This window comes from Biomphalaria glabrata, chromosome 9 (genome assembly GCF_947242115.1).
Source record: "Biomphalaria glabrata chromosome 9, xgBioGlab47.1, whole genome shotgun sequence".
NCBI lineage: Eukaryota > Metazoa > Mollusca > Gastropoda > Planorbidae > Biomphalaria > Biomphalaria glabrata.
In genome coordinates, this window is record NC_074719.1 from 5,420,476 (window position 1) to 5,434,822 (window position 14,347).

The window sequence follows — 14,347 nt, forward strand, 5'->3', positions numbered from 1 at the left end:
CGGCTGGTTCAGCCAAGTTATTTATTCTGTAAATCTATCGTCTGCTGACAAGTGTTTTACTTGATGTTTTCTAATAACTGTTGTGCTACACAAGTTGCAAGATCAACATGACATTCGCATTGACTAAGCAAGGAGACACTAAGAGATGAATTACACACTCATAAATATCAATTGTGTTACAAAAATACTAACGAATTATTTTGTTTGGTCGCTAAAACTTTTAATTTTTAATAACAACAACAACAATAATTTTTTGGTTTCAAATTCAGAAATGTTTAGTACATATGTGTGTCCAGATTTAGAAGTCTAGCTTGTTCTTAAATAAAACTGTTTCACGTCAGGCGTCCTCTTTAGTAATTCTCTTCTTCTTCTTCTTCATCTTTGGCATTGGCGAGTGTAGACAAAGCGTAGATGGCAAAGGCACCCAGCGCTATCCCTGCACCCACTGCAACGCCGGTCAGCACATTTTCTACCTGACGACAGAGAAATAAACTTTACAATAGACTTAATTTAGATGGATGTTGCCTTAAAGCTATATGATACAATTTTTTAGAGTTCTGTCACAAAAAAGCAAGATATATAAAACAAAATTCAATAAAAAATATTCTCAATAATGTAGAATTTATTTCCCTGACCTAGTTTACGAGATCTAAACGGTAATGACAGACGGACGAACGGACAGACATTCCACACAAAACTAATAGCGTCTTTTCCCTTTCGGGGGCCGCTAAAAATGGACATTAATGTTAAAATAATATATAATGGAAATATTCTAATTGGGGGCTATTTCAGTTCATTCTCGGATGTATGGATGAATGGATCGATTCTTGCATGGATGGATGTATGGATGGATGAATGGATCGATTCTTGCATGGATGGATGGATGGATGGATGGATGGATGGACGGACGGACGGACGGAGGCAAATTCCTCGTCCCTTATGCTAGGACAAATTTATACAAATGCTCCTTCTTCCCAAGTGCTATTAGAGCATGTAATGGTTTGCCATTAGTCAGAGCTTGGCAGAATTTAAGTCATTGGTTAACATGCATGACTAGATGAATGACGCGAAGGACGTAATCATCTTTTTTTTTTTGAAGTAACGTAAAGTAAAGATAAGATTGACAGACAGACAGACAGACAGACAGATAGATAGATAGTGTAACCTATCAAAGCTAAACGTACCTGTTCACTTTTGCATTGTCCATACCTGCACCAGTTCGTAAAGTGTTCACAGTTAGCTGAGATAATGTTGTAACCTATTTCCCCGATTTTCTCCCTGGCATTGCGCACTATAGTTTGGGGATGAAAGGCTCTAAAAAAATACAACAATATTATTTGTAAACATATCAATGAAACTCATGAAATATGTTAATGTACATATTATTAAATCGTCAACGTTACTTTGTGGAAAGGAAGGGGGGGGGACTTTTTAAGGTGTAAAGAAGGGGTCAAGAAGGATGAATAGATTTTTAGGTTCTTTATGGACTATAACACGGCAATACGGTTGAGCGTGTATAAATGGCAGCTTTATATTAGGACTAGATATCAAGAGTTCAGATCTAGAGGTTATGTGGATGCAAGGAAATGCAATTGTTTACAAGCAAGTAGAGAAGATTAAATTGTAACAACAAAAAAGGGCCCCTATTAGACTATTGAAACTGTTTCACTGCACGAGACAAAGAAAAGACTAGTTTTAATCTTAACTGCTTCAACGGACGGCATAAAGAAATACTATGTAAGAAGGAAGGGCTACAGTCTGGGAAAGAGGGGGGGTATCTTTAGAATTGTTCCCAGTGTAGAACAAAACAAATCTTGTTGTTGTTGTTGTTGTTGTTATGGGCAACCACAATTCATAGTCTGTAAAGTTTGAAGATAACTAAAGGACTGCTCCGTAATAAAGGTAGTTCATCCTTCAGGGATACTACTATTCACGGGTTAAAATTATTTTTTATTAAAAGAAACTCAAAAGAGTATATTGAAGCCCGGGTATCATTTAGTGTTGCTGAAAATAATTGAAACCCAAAAAAATACCTCCATTTTGTATCTAGACTATTGTCTTTCTCAGCTGTGTCTGTCCCGACGACTTTCCAGAAATCCTCAATTCGTACTTCCGCTTTAGCGAACAGTTTGCCTCCGATACTGAAGAGGTTAGTGCTGTTAAATTTAGCGCCAATGCCGTCATCGTCCTCGCCTGCCAGATGAATAATCTGTCCGAAACCTACATTGGAAGATAAAATTTAATATTCAAATTAATTAAGTTTTGTACACTATTACAATATAGGGCAGATTTGTTAAGGTCTTCAGTTTCTTTGGCCAACGGTTAACGAGCAGGGTGTTATGTGGCCAGCACAACGACCAACCGCCTTTACTTTTCCAATTTAATTCAGATACGTATTTGAGTTGGGTGGACTCAGAGGCGCCCTAAAAATCTAGGAACTCAAAATCCAGGTCTTTACCGAGATCGAACCAGGTTCAGAAGCGCCACCGCGCCCCCCCCCCCCCCCTGTACCTGAGAACAAGGGAGTTAGATTGGCAGTTTCTCAATATCATGATACTCTAACTTGATTACAATGCATTTCTTTATGTTAAGGGATGTTTACTATTGATTTTGTGCCCGAAACTGAGTGGCAAAGCGCTTCTGAACCGAATGGTGCTGATTAAAATTTTGAAGGTTAGGATTTTTTAAAACGTCCCCGAGTTCACCCAACAGTAATGGATACCATAAATTAGTTCGGGAAAATAAAGCGGTTGATCGTTGTGCTGGTCACATGATACCCTTATTAACATTCAGCGATAGAAACAGATGAGCTTCACATCCTCTGTCCTATAGACCACAAGGTCTGAAAGACGTCTGTTTACTTTTTACTTTAAGGCACAGTGATCGCCCCTGTGTTTAGTGCCCTGTTATTTAGATTCCGTTCTACAAGTCTTTTTTAGACACTTACTATAGGGGTGTCATAGGCTAAGCAAAGTCAAGGATTCTGCATTGGAAGAAATGCTATTGCTGATTAATCAACATTACTTCTCAACGATGAATAGCAACTGTTAAATTTCTAGGAAAATTGTTAGCGGTTCTTCGAAGATACGAGTTGAATAGAGATATTGTAAAATTATGCATTATTAAATTATAGATACTTAGTTGCTTAGGTAATGAGACGATTTGTTAATTAAATAATTGAGAGATTATGTTGGAGAAAGAGAAAGAGGGAGAGAGAAAGCGAGGGAGAGAGTGGAGAAAGAAAGAAAGAGAAAAGAGAGAGAGGTAGAGAGAGTGATGGGATATGAGAAAGACAGAAAGAGAAAGATAGAGATACAGCGAGAGAAGGAGATAAAAAGAGACGAACAGAGAAATAGAGAAAGAAAGAGTTAGAGTGAGAGGGAGAGAGAGAGAGATAAAGAGAGAACTATATAGAGAGATAGAGAGAGAGAGAGAGGGGGAGAGAGAAATAAAAAGGACTAAAAAAAATAGGAAGACCCGAGAGAGAACAAAATGTGTGAGAGAGAGAGAGAGAGAGAGAGAGGGAGAGAGAGAGAGAGAAAGAGACAATGTTAAGTCCACAGCAATGGTAATAAAACTTGTCATCAAGTCCAAAGATAAATGAGGAACGCAGCAATAATTACCAGCGTAAATTCCCCAGTGTGTGTAGAGTCCTCTATCAAATTTCACTCGGTCACCAACCCTCAGTGTGTCAAGAACTTGTTGGTTATGTAACTTTACAAAAAAAGTTAGCGCCATATTGACCACCAATGGCTGTCACCTCTATTAGAATAGAATGGACAAGAGAAAGGGAAATAATTGATATCAAATTGTACATTCTTATTTTAAAGACAGTACTTTAAAAAGCAAAACTATTTGACAAAGCTTCTACCGTAAAAGACACATATTTAGGTGCATTTTGCAAATTCACCAACATAAGAGTTACAAGTATAGTAGCTTATCAGAATGACTTATAACTTACTCCCTAGTAAGTCACTCAATAAAAAAAAAAAGTTATTCAAGGGGAAGAACTCAACATTTACAACTATATCAATAATATAGATTTTTTTTCTCTTCATCGATAACAATCTAAATAATTATGTATCAATAATTAATTGACTAATTGGTTAATTACCTATTTGATTAATGTTTTGTTAGTTACAGTAAAAACTTAATCCGAGAATGTAAGCGTGACAAATAATGTGGTCAAAGTTTTCACCAGAAAGACAGATGACAAGTCAGAGTGAGTTGTTACATGTTTTTTTTGTTGTTTTTTTTTATGCTTTCGGGAAATCCCGAGGCCAATGTTACCACCGAGACGCCCAAGATTAGGTGTTCAATTTACAGCCTATGATGTCATTTACGGGGTTTTAAAATTAGGAAACGATAACTAGAGACACAAACAATAAGAGTTTTTTTATATTTATAAATAAAATTACTAAAAACTTTATACACTAGAACTTTTTTTTTGGCTTGTCTCAAAAAATAAATTTCACCGAAAACACACTTATCAGTATGTTTTCTGTTTTATTTCATAACTTCTAATGGCGACCAATTTAATGACTTAAAACAAAACGATAAATAATACTAAAGAAGAAAAGACACTCGCTGTTATTGGGTATTGCGAAATGAATATGCAGTACTAACAAACAAAACCATGAACCATCCAGGCTGTAAAATTATAGCGTTATATCTTTGTTATCTTCATTACACTGTTCCTTGTAGTATGTGCTTATGGTGTGCTTATTGCTAAGTATTCCTATTGCATAGGAATGCAATATCCTAAGTGCTAAATTAAATTATGCTATTTATAAAAAACAATATTAATAATAATAAAAATAAAAGTTACCCTTTCCCTAACCTTTCACAACTTGTAGTCTATACGGGGAGATGATTCTGTGGCCCACGGTTAACGAGGGTGTCAGGTGGCCAGCACAACCCATTCTAGCTGGTGGACTCAAAGACGCCCAAAGATCCCAAAATAAAAATCACAGTCTTCACCAGGATTCGAACCTGGGGCCTCCGGTACGGAAGCCAAGCGCTTAACAGCTCAGCCACCTCACCCTCGAGTAACAACATTAATTTAAATTAATATAGCGCTGTTAACAAAAATAATGTTTGCTCAAGGTGCTGTGATAACAAAAGAAACATAATGTAGGCTCAATGTGCTGTAATAAGCAAACATAATGTGGGCTCAAGGTGCTGTAACAAGCAAACATAATGTGGGCTCAAGTGCTGTGATAACAAAAGAAACATAAAGTAGGCTCAAGGTGCTGTGATAACAAAAGCAAACATAATGTGGGCTCAAGTGCTGTGATAACAAAAGAAACATAAAGTAGGCTCAAGGTGCTGTGATAACAAAAGAAACATAATGTGGGCTCAAGGTGCTGTGATAACAAAAGAAACATAATGTGGGCTCAAGTGCTGTGATAACAAAGAAACATAAAGTAGGCTCAAGGTGCTGTGATAACAAAAGAAACATAATGTGGGCTCAAGGTGCTGTGATAACAAAAGAAACATAATGTGGGCTCAAGGTGCCGTGATAACAAAAGAAATATAATGTAGACTCAAGGTGCTGTAATAAATTAGCAAACATAATGTGGGCTCAAGGTGCTGTGATAACAAAAGAAACATAATGTGGGCTCAAGGTGCCGTGATAACAAAAGAAATATAATGTAGACTCAAGGTGCTGTAATAAATTAGCAAACATAATGTGGGCTCAAGGTGCTGTGATAACATAACACACATAATGTGGGCTCTATGTGCTGTGACAGTTTAAAAAGACTAATTGAAATAAACTGTGATGTTCTTCTTGAATGTAGTGAACCATTTGGTTTGTCTGATATCAGTGGGAAGCGAGATCCCTTCCTTTGGGCAGTGTACTCAACAAGCAAAATATTTTCAAAATGCTTTAAAAAAAAACAACAAAGCTTATCTAAAGGGGAAGTACTCGCCCTTGCAATTATATCTATTAATAATGTACTATTTATTTCCTTTTTCGATATCTAACATCTTTTACCAACACAAAAGAGATACAAGACTTCGATAGCAAAGACAAACAGACACGGTAACCCTATCGTGCCCGTGACTATTTCATAATTAAATAGCAACAATTTAAAATAAACTTTTCATATGTTAATTATGGTTTTATCTGGTGTGAATGTATATTTGTTTATATAGTTATAATGTTTTGTTTGATGTAATGCACAAATTGTAAGACAAATTTCCTTACGGACAATAAAGATTATTATTATTATTATTATGTTAGAAATGAACGAGTAGTCATTCTCTGGCGCTGCCAGGGTCGAGTTTCGCTAAAGAGAAACAAAATTCATCGTAGTCCCTTTAACAGTTTCCACTGAGGAATTTTCTGGTGATGTGGCAGGTCTGCAGAAATACCGCCCTCTGACAGGCAACGAGGATGTTCCTAGAAATGTTAAGGGCTTTGAAGGTGTCTGTGAGGTCAGTTGTTATTATCCCCTCGGTTGATATAACAATGGGGTATATTGTTATTTTGGACAATTTCCATAGACGCTTAATCTCCAAGCCTAGGTTCCCATATTTTCTTTGTTTTTCTATCTCAGTTTTTCTTAAATTATGAGACAGTGGTACGGCGATATCGATCAAACAAAATAATTACCAATAATCAATTGACTAATTGGTTACTTTTTTTAATATAGATTCATGTCTTTGTCTATGCTAATGAATAATGTTACCAAGTTTTAACTTGATCCGAGAATAAGTTTCAGTGGCGTAGCTAGGGTGGGGGGGGGAGGGGGGAATTTGAAAATCCCCGGCCCCCACTAGAGGAAGCCCCCAAATTAGTGTTCAAATTTGTTTACATTCAATATTAAATATTACGCAAAATGCAGGGGCACCCATAATATGGCAAATGCCTAGCTACGCCACTGAGAGGTGTGGAAGAAATAGCGTGTACACACTTTTTACCGGACATGCAGAATTAGTCGTTATAAGCTTTGTAAAAAGCCAGCAAACGGTAACTTTTGAAAGAGCAACGGGGGATAACTAGAAGCGCCGAGTCCTTGGAATGCGAGGCTCTCTGAGAGACATACAGAGTGATCCTAGGAGACGAAGGAATTTTATTATTGTTCATACACTGATGTAACCAATCCTTGCACTCTAAGGAAGCCTAAGGAGTGTACGCAAGAAAGCAGTCTGCAATAGGAACCTGGCAGTTTGTGATGAATAGTAAATCTGTAGGCCTACTAAATTTAGACAATAGGAACCTGGCAGTTTGTGATGAATAGTAAATCTGTAGGCCTACTAAATTTAGACAATAGGAACCTGGCAGTTTGTGATGAATAGTAAATCTGTAGGCCTACTAAATTTAGACAATAGGAACCTGGCAGTTTGTGATGAATAGTAAATCTGTAGGCCTACTAAATTTAGATAATAGGAACCTGGCAGTTTGTGATGAATAGTGAATCTGTAGGCCTACTAAATTTAGGCAATAGGAACCTGGCAGTTTGTGATGAATAGTGAATCGGTAGGCCTACTAAATTTAGACAATAGGAACCTGGCAGTTTGTGATGAATAGTAAATCTGTAGGCCTACTAAATTTAGATAATAGGAACCTGGCAGTTTGTGATGAATAGTGAATCTGTAGGCCTACTAAATTTAGATAATAGGAACCTGGCAGTTTGTGATGAATAGTAAATCTGTAGGCCTACTAAATTTAGATAATAGGAACCTGGCAGTTTGTGATGAATAGTGAATCTGTAGGCCTACTAAATTTAGATAATAGGAACCTGGCAGTTTGTGATGAATAGTGAATCGGTAGGCCTACTAAATTTAGATAATAGGAACCTGGCAGTTTGTTATGAATAGTGAATCTGTAGGCCTACTAAATTTAGATAATAGGAACCTGGCAGTTTGTGATGAATAGTGAATCTGTAGGCCTACTAAATTTAGACAATAGGAACCTGGCAGTTTGTGATGAATAGTGAATCTGTAGGCCTACTAAATTTAGATAATAGGAACCTGGCAGTTTGTGATGAATAGTGAATCGGTAGGCCTACTAAAGTTAGGCAATAGGAACCTGGCAGTTTGTTATGAATAGTGAATCGGTAGGCCTACTAAATTTAGGCAATAGGAACCTGGCAGTTTGTGATGAATAGTGAATCGGTAGGCCTACTAAATTTAGACAATAGAAACCTGGTAGTTTGTGATGAATAGTGAATCGGTAGGCCTACTAAATTTAGGCAATAGGAACCTGGCAGTTTGTGATGAATAGTGAATCGGTAGGCCTACTAAATTTAGGCATTAGGAACCTGGCAGTTTGTGATGAATAGTGAATCGGTAGGCCTACTAAATTTAGACAATAGGAACCTGGTAGTTTGTGATGAATAGTGAATCGGTAGGCCTACTAAATTTCAAATCATCTGATAAATTAAAAACAATGTTATCTAAATGTTTAGGCCTACTCAAAGCGTTCCAATGTTTTAATTTTAATGTCAACTTTTCTATTTGAAGAAAAAACATTATTTATTCAATAATTCAAAAAATAATATCCAAAAAATGTCTGCTTAATTTTCTTTTACAGCTTTCATAACTAATCGATTATAATATACATTCAATAATATAATCATTCTGCTTTTAGAAGTTAATATGAAAATTGTGACTGTTATTATGAATATTATAGCATCTAATGTACTTGTAACGGTCTACGAATTTACCTGAGTTGACACTGAATCAAAATGTCTCTAACAACCGAAAGATTCACGTAGCACCAACACACTGTTAATGACCAAGTTATTTATATATCTTGGTTACCTACCATAGTGATTACTAGGATTCTTACATTATCTAAAAATGTGATCTATTGCACAACTGTCTATGTACCGAAACTGCAAGTACATTTCCGCTAAGTCAAACTAGAGGAGCTGAAAGACAAGGTTCCGAGAGATAATTTAATGTACATTTGAGTTGAGCCCGTAGATTATGTTTGAATCAAATAAGAAGAAGCCAATGAGTTGTTGATATCACATTGCGAATATATGCATATCAATCAATACCAAAAAAACAACAACACAACACTATACGTTAGTTCTGAAAACTGAACACAGCTAACACTGCAGATACTCTACACTTTTAACCTGGAGAAGGTATTAAATCTGAATAGGTTTTTGATAGGGTCTTGAATGAACGCCTTAGTGGATTACGTTTATAGCTTGTCAGTGAAATAGACTTTTTGTTTGTTTGTTTGTTTTTTACATTAAGATTTATAATAATCTACGGCATAGTCTTCTGAGCATTGTAAATATGGGTTGATACCTACAAGATGGCGGAATTAAACTTTGCTAGATTTGGAAACCATATTTTCCTGGCAAACTTTAATTAGTAAATTCGAAGTTGTTGACGTAGGCTGATACCTTTAATAATAATATGGCTTGTCTTTGAGTCCGAAGATGAATGAGGAATGCATCATTTAGGGTGGGGGCGTAGCCCCAGCTGTGACCTACATATTTTGCCACAACCAGCGCAGACATAACCATTGTCTTCCAGTGGTCGATTTAGATTTTCTTTCGCCGTCTACGTCTGTCCTCAGCAGATGATTTTCTTTTTGTCTCAAATGTGTATCCCGCGGCCTTTGTAAGTGATCTCCAGCGGTCTCGTTCTGAAGCCGCCTGCTACCAGGTGCTCTCTTCTATGGTGGGAAGCGTGGTCGAGAGGCCAAGTGCGCTTGAACTTGGCTTGGTTTGGCTACCTAGAAGGGGGCTCGAGGTTCGACACCCGACTCAGGCAGAGTTGTGTTTACTGAGCTGCCTAAAGGCAGCACGGAAAACCAACTCCTAGATACCCCTCCCCTCCACTAGTCCACAAATGGGATTGGGCCAAAAGCGCTCTGAGCATGCTATAAGCATGAAAGTAGCGCTTTATAAAAGCCATAAATATATATACGTTTAATACAGTAAAGTAAAACGAAACTCTCCTTTTAGACCTTGCGATCTATGTGGTAGATGATGTAAAGGTCATTCTGTTTCCACGGTTATCGAGGGTGTCATGAGGGCACCACATTGACTAACAGCATTTACTTTTCCCAAATCAATGCCAGGTACCCATTAGAGCTGGGTAGACTCACAAGCGCCCTAAAGCAGCATTCAAACCCGGGCCCCCTCGGTTTCGAAACCAAGCTTTTTACCACTCAACCACCGCGGCTTCTTGCCGCCGCGCCTCCACCTTTAATAAAGAGGAATTAATGTTTGTACAAGGTCTTTGGGGCTTGCAAAGACCTTCCTTCAGGGAACAGTACCAGGAAAAAACAAGAAGAGGCTGAAAGATGAAGCGATGGGAAGACATCATTAAAAAAAATGGACGGGCCTGCCATTGAAAGAGATTCTATCCAAGGCAAGAGACAGAGAGGATGGAGAAAGACGGTCAACATATCATGTGTGGTGCCCCAATGGTCCAACAGATTAAGGGATAGTGTCACGAGTCGAGTCTGTGACCTATTTCGACCAGTTTCTTCTAGAAGCTCAAGGTCAAACCAGTGCAAGTGTCCAGCGTAAACAAGTTAATTTTAGGTATCCAATCAAAGAAAGAGGTTAAGGGAAAAAATAGCACACGTCAGCTTCTAGAAGATCAAAGTTACTAAAATAAGTTTTCACAGGTGGAGAGACACTAATCTTGAATCGTGTTTATACGGCCCATCGTATACTTTAGTTTGAGATACTCTGAAGTAGGCCCATCAGGACAGTCCCACAGGTTGAGATACACTGGAGAATGTCATGGTTTGGGTATATCTCAACTGATAGCATGACTTCAAATGAACTGATAAACAACCAATTAGAACGATGAAAGAAATCACGTGAAGTGTTTTTCTAAGTAGGAGCTATAAATAGACACAGTCTTACATAATCTAAAGAACAGATAGAAAATAACTAACATTAAAATTGTTTACAGAAAAAAACATTAAAGGCGAAGATGTTAAACACCCAGCAACGCAACACTTTGGATGTTTTTAAGAATCGAAAATCTTAAAACACTATTTTTTTAAGTAGATTATGCTAGGACGAATTTGTACAAATGCTCCTTCTTCCCTAGTGCTATTAGAGCCTGGAATGGGTTGCGTGAGCCAGCCAGGAAAACCAGTGACTTGGCAGAATTTAAGTTATCGGTTGGACGTAATCATCTTCTTTTTTGAAGTAACGTCTGTATCTTATAAGATAAGATAAGAAAGTTAAACAATGGATGAAAACACTGTTAAACATGGAATATTAATATGTGTAAACATGAGATAAAAAAAAACATAGCTAAACTTGGAATATAAAAACACACAAACATGAGATATTAAAAATAGGGGGTAAAATTGAGATATTAAAAAACACAGTTAAACCTAGATTCCAACCACTTGCAGATATCGGGGACATTGCGGATAGGATTTCTGTGGTGATTTCCCTTTATCAGGTGATCGTATACGGACATCAAGTTCACACTTATTACTGTAAGCATTCTTATATTCTAAGCTTTTTCGCAACACTCTATCTCATATACACATTTTTCCTGACCTACTTTTTTAATAGAACAAGTGCAGAAAATAAATTGCAACTACTATTTTGGCTTCGTGGGATAAAAAATACTAGAATACAAAGAAAGATTGTGTATACATGAACTCAGAAGCTTCCGCCGTGACAGACGTACGGACAGACAGACAACACAAAACTAATAGCGGCTTTTCACGCTTCGAGTGCCGCTAGAAAGAGTTCTTTAAACCAACATAATACCCACATTTGTTTTTATAAACTGATAGATTTTAAGAAAGGAAGAAATAAACGGAAAGTTAATCATAGACATGCCAGTACAAAGAACTACAATCTCTGTAGATAACAAAACTGTTTGAAAGACTTCTGATAAGAATTTTTAAATTATTGAAGAGAAATGAAATTGAAACTGATTTATAAAGTGAGGTCTGAATAAAAGAAATAAAGAATTAAGATAGGCCAACCTATAAGTTATAACGAATAAAGATAGGCCAACCTATAAGTTATAACGAATAAAGATAGGCCAGCCTTCCAGTTATAAAGACTCCGATAGTTTCGACAAATTGTGATATAATATGTGTTTTGATTTACAGATAATGAATATATGATTATTTTGTTTTTATTAGCAATAATAACTTAGTAATTGATATTTTTCTGACGTAATTTTATTGCGCATTCAAAACGGTCAGACTTTCACCGGGTTTCTATGTGACGTCATACATGCCTATTATTTTAATCTATTGACTTACTGTATTATACGGAAAACCATTTAGTTACGTTTACATTCTCGTAAAAGAAATATATCTTCGTCTAAGCAGTTAGATCTAGATCTTGTAAGCAAATAAAAAAATGCGTATTAAAAGTAGATTTACATGCTTGACTAACCACGGCAGTGTGAATCTTCTCGCCTGACCACTCAACACACAGCAAACACCATAGCTTGGTTGTCTTGTCATGACTGACTACACGTAGTCTCGACTAGCCTTACACTGACCAGCTTGTTCGAATCAGTCAGACCTGCGATCTAATTACTTCTTGGGACAGGGAGGGGCTTGGATAAAAATGTTACTTTTTTCTCTCGAGTTGGTTGTCCTAATGTTTTTATATCTATCTATCTATATATAACTGTACCATAGCGCCTGACTAGGCCGTCACTAAGCCTTACAGCTACTGTAAGAATGAAACGATAGGACTGGTCAAATCTAGTTTGCCTTTCAGTATTGTTGAGGGAAGTGACGTATGCCTAACCTAAAAACAAAATCTCAATGAACCCCGTTTTTTTGGAGATGTCAAGAATTTACTAACTAATTTATTAAATATAAATGTTTCTAAGCATTTAAATAAAAAAAAATGGTAAAATGTTTACTATTACAACTTTTTACGCAGAATTTAAATATGTCAATAACTCAAATTTGAAAAACCATTGGAGTTCCCCTTTAAAAATTTGTTAAATTTCAAGTTTTAAAGAATAAAGATATGCCTAGGGCAGGCCTTAGATAATTGGAGGTATTGGGCGAAATGAATTTGGTAGCCTCAAATGATTTAGAAAATGTAAAAAAATAATCAAAATAAAATTAGGAGATGTAGATCTATTTACATGTCAGGTTAGTGTTCTCTGACAATAACATTGGGCACAAGTTTGTAGCTATTTCTTCTCTAAAAATAATGTTTAGAATACTGTGCGAGGCCCCTACCAATTAGAGGCCTTAGGCGGCTGACTATTTTGTCTATGATAAAGGCTGGTCCTGATAGGTCAACCCTCAAGATCCTGTTGTATTTTCTACCACAAGGCTTAAGAAAGATAACACAACTCTTATTTATAATGTTAGTAACTTATCATCACTATTGAGACACTCTGTATCAATTATTATTATTTTTTTTATTTTTTTTTGAGTGGCTGTCCATTTAAATTTTTATCTTAATGGAACTCTAACACCAAAACGAACGATGACGTGATTGATAAAACAACGAAAAAAAAAAGCTGTCACGTGATAATCATTGCTGTTTAAAATTAGACTGTAATTTGTATAGAAGAGATAGAGAAGCGCGTGACTCGATGTTATTTGTTTACGATTGTTGAATTGCATACAGTCTAAATCAATATGTCCTTTAAGTAAGGGCTAGTCGAAAGCTGCTGTCGGTTGCGATAAGAGACTTTTTTTTTTTTTAACGGAAATTCCCGATTACGTGGTCATAACTTCCTTGGTCCAATCACTAATTAAAATCAATATTAAACGGATCTAGGTCATGCCTCCATTCCACTTTCACTTTCATTGTCAGTCCTTTTTTTAATTGTAGCTAGATCTGTCTCGTGGTCTTGGGGGCCAACAGTTAAAAAAATGTCTGATGATTCAATTGCTAAATTTACTTCCTAATTATATTATCTATCATTTTTTAAAGCAAATGCCTATAATTTCGTTACTTTTAAATAGTTTCTATAATTATTTCTTAATAGAAATAGAGCGTGTTAAATGTAATTTCTTTTCCTCTAAACATCTTTTCTTATCTTATAAAATACAGACGTTACTTCAAAAAAGAAGAAGATTACGTCCTACGCATCATGCATTAAGTCATGCATGTTAACCAAAGACTTAAATTCTGCAAAGTCACTGGTTTTCCTGGCTAGCTCAGGCAACCCATTCCATGCTCTAATAGCACTAGGGAAGAAGGAGTATTTGTACAAATTTTGTTCTAGCATATGGAACAAGGAATGTGTCTTTATCACTAATACGGTGATTCCCCGCGTATTGCTCTGTTCTGCTCTGTTATGATCACGCATGCGCAGCAAGTGTCTCTGAGCTTGTACATAGTATTTACATTCAGTTTCTTTTATAATTTGATTGTTGACATTATGGAGAAAGTTGTTT

The 14,347-nt window shown here is 36.5% G+C and overlaps 1 protein-coding gene across 2 annotated transcripts; it reads right to left on the reverse strand.

The window, feature by feature from the left end:
- Positions 1–195: 195 nt before the first annotated feature.
- On the reverse strand, positions 196–8,802 carry LOC106052945 (phospholipase A and acyltransferase 2-like). 2 transcript variants are annotated; one of them, XM_013208411.2, is made up of 5 exons: positions 8,676–8,802; positions 3,624–3,760; positions 2,034–2,220; positions 1,185–1,314; positions 196–473 (listed from the first exon to the last, which is right to left on the reverse strand). In XM_013208411.2, exons 2-5 carry the CDS (start codon positions 3,736–3,738, stop codon positions 351–353), a joined length of 555 nt encoding a protein of 184 aa, XP_013063865.1. In that variant the 5' UTR covers positions 3,739–3,760; positions 8,676–8,802; the 3' UTR covers positions 196–350. The 2 variants fall into 2 exon arrangements, with proteins under 2 accessions (XP_013063865.1, XP_055897413.1); XM_056041438.1 differs by lacking the exon at positions 8,676–8,802 and adding an exon at positions 4,115–4,155.
- Positions 8,803–14,347: the final 5,545 nt, after the last annotated feature.

Coding starts and splice junctions, on each gene's coding strand:
- LOC106052945 (XM_013208411.2), bottom strand. CDS start 3,738: ATGGCGCTAACTTTTTTTGTAAAGTTACATAACCAACAAGTTCTTGAC. Junction 2,221..3,623: donor ACACTGGGGAATTTACGCTG/GTAATTATTGCT, acceptor CTTCCAATGTAG/GTTTCGGACAGATTATTCAT. Junction 474..1,184: donor GACAATGCAAAAGTGAACAG/GTACGTTTAGCT, acceptor CTCTGTCGTCAG/GTAGAAAATGTGCTGACCGG.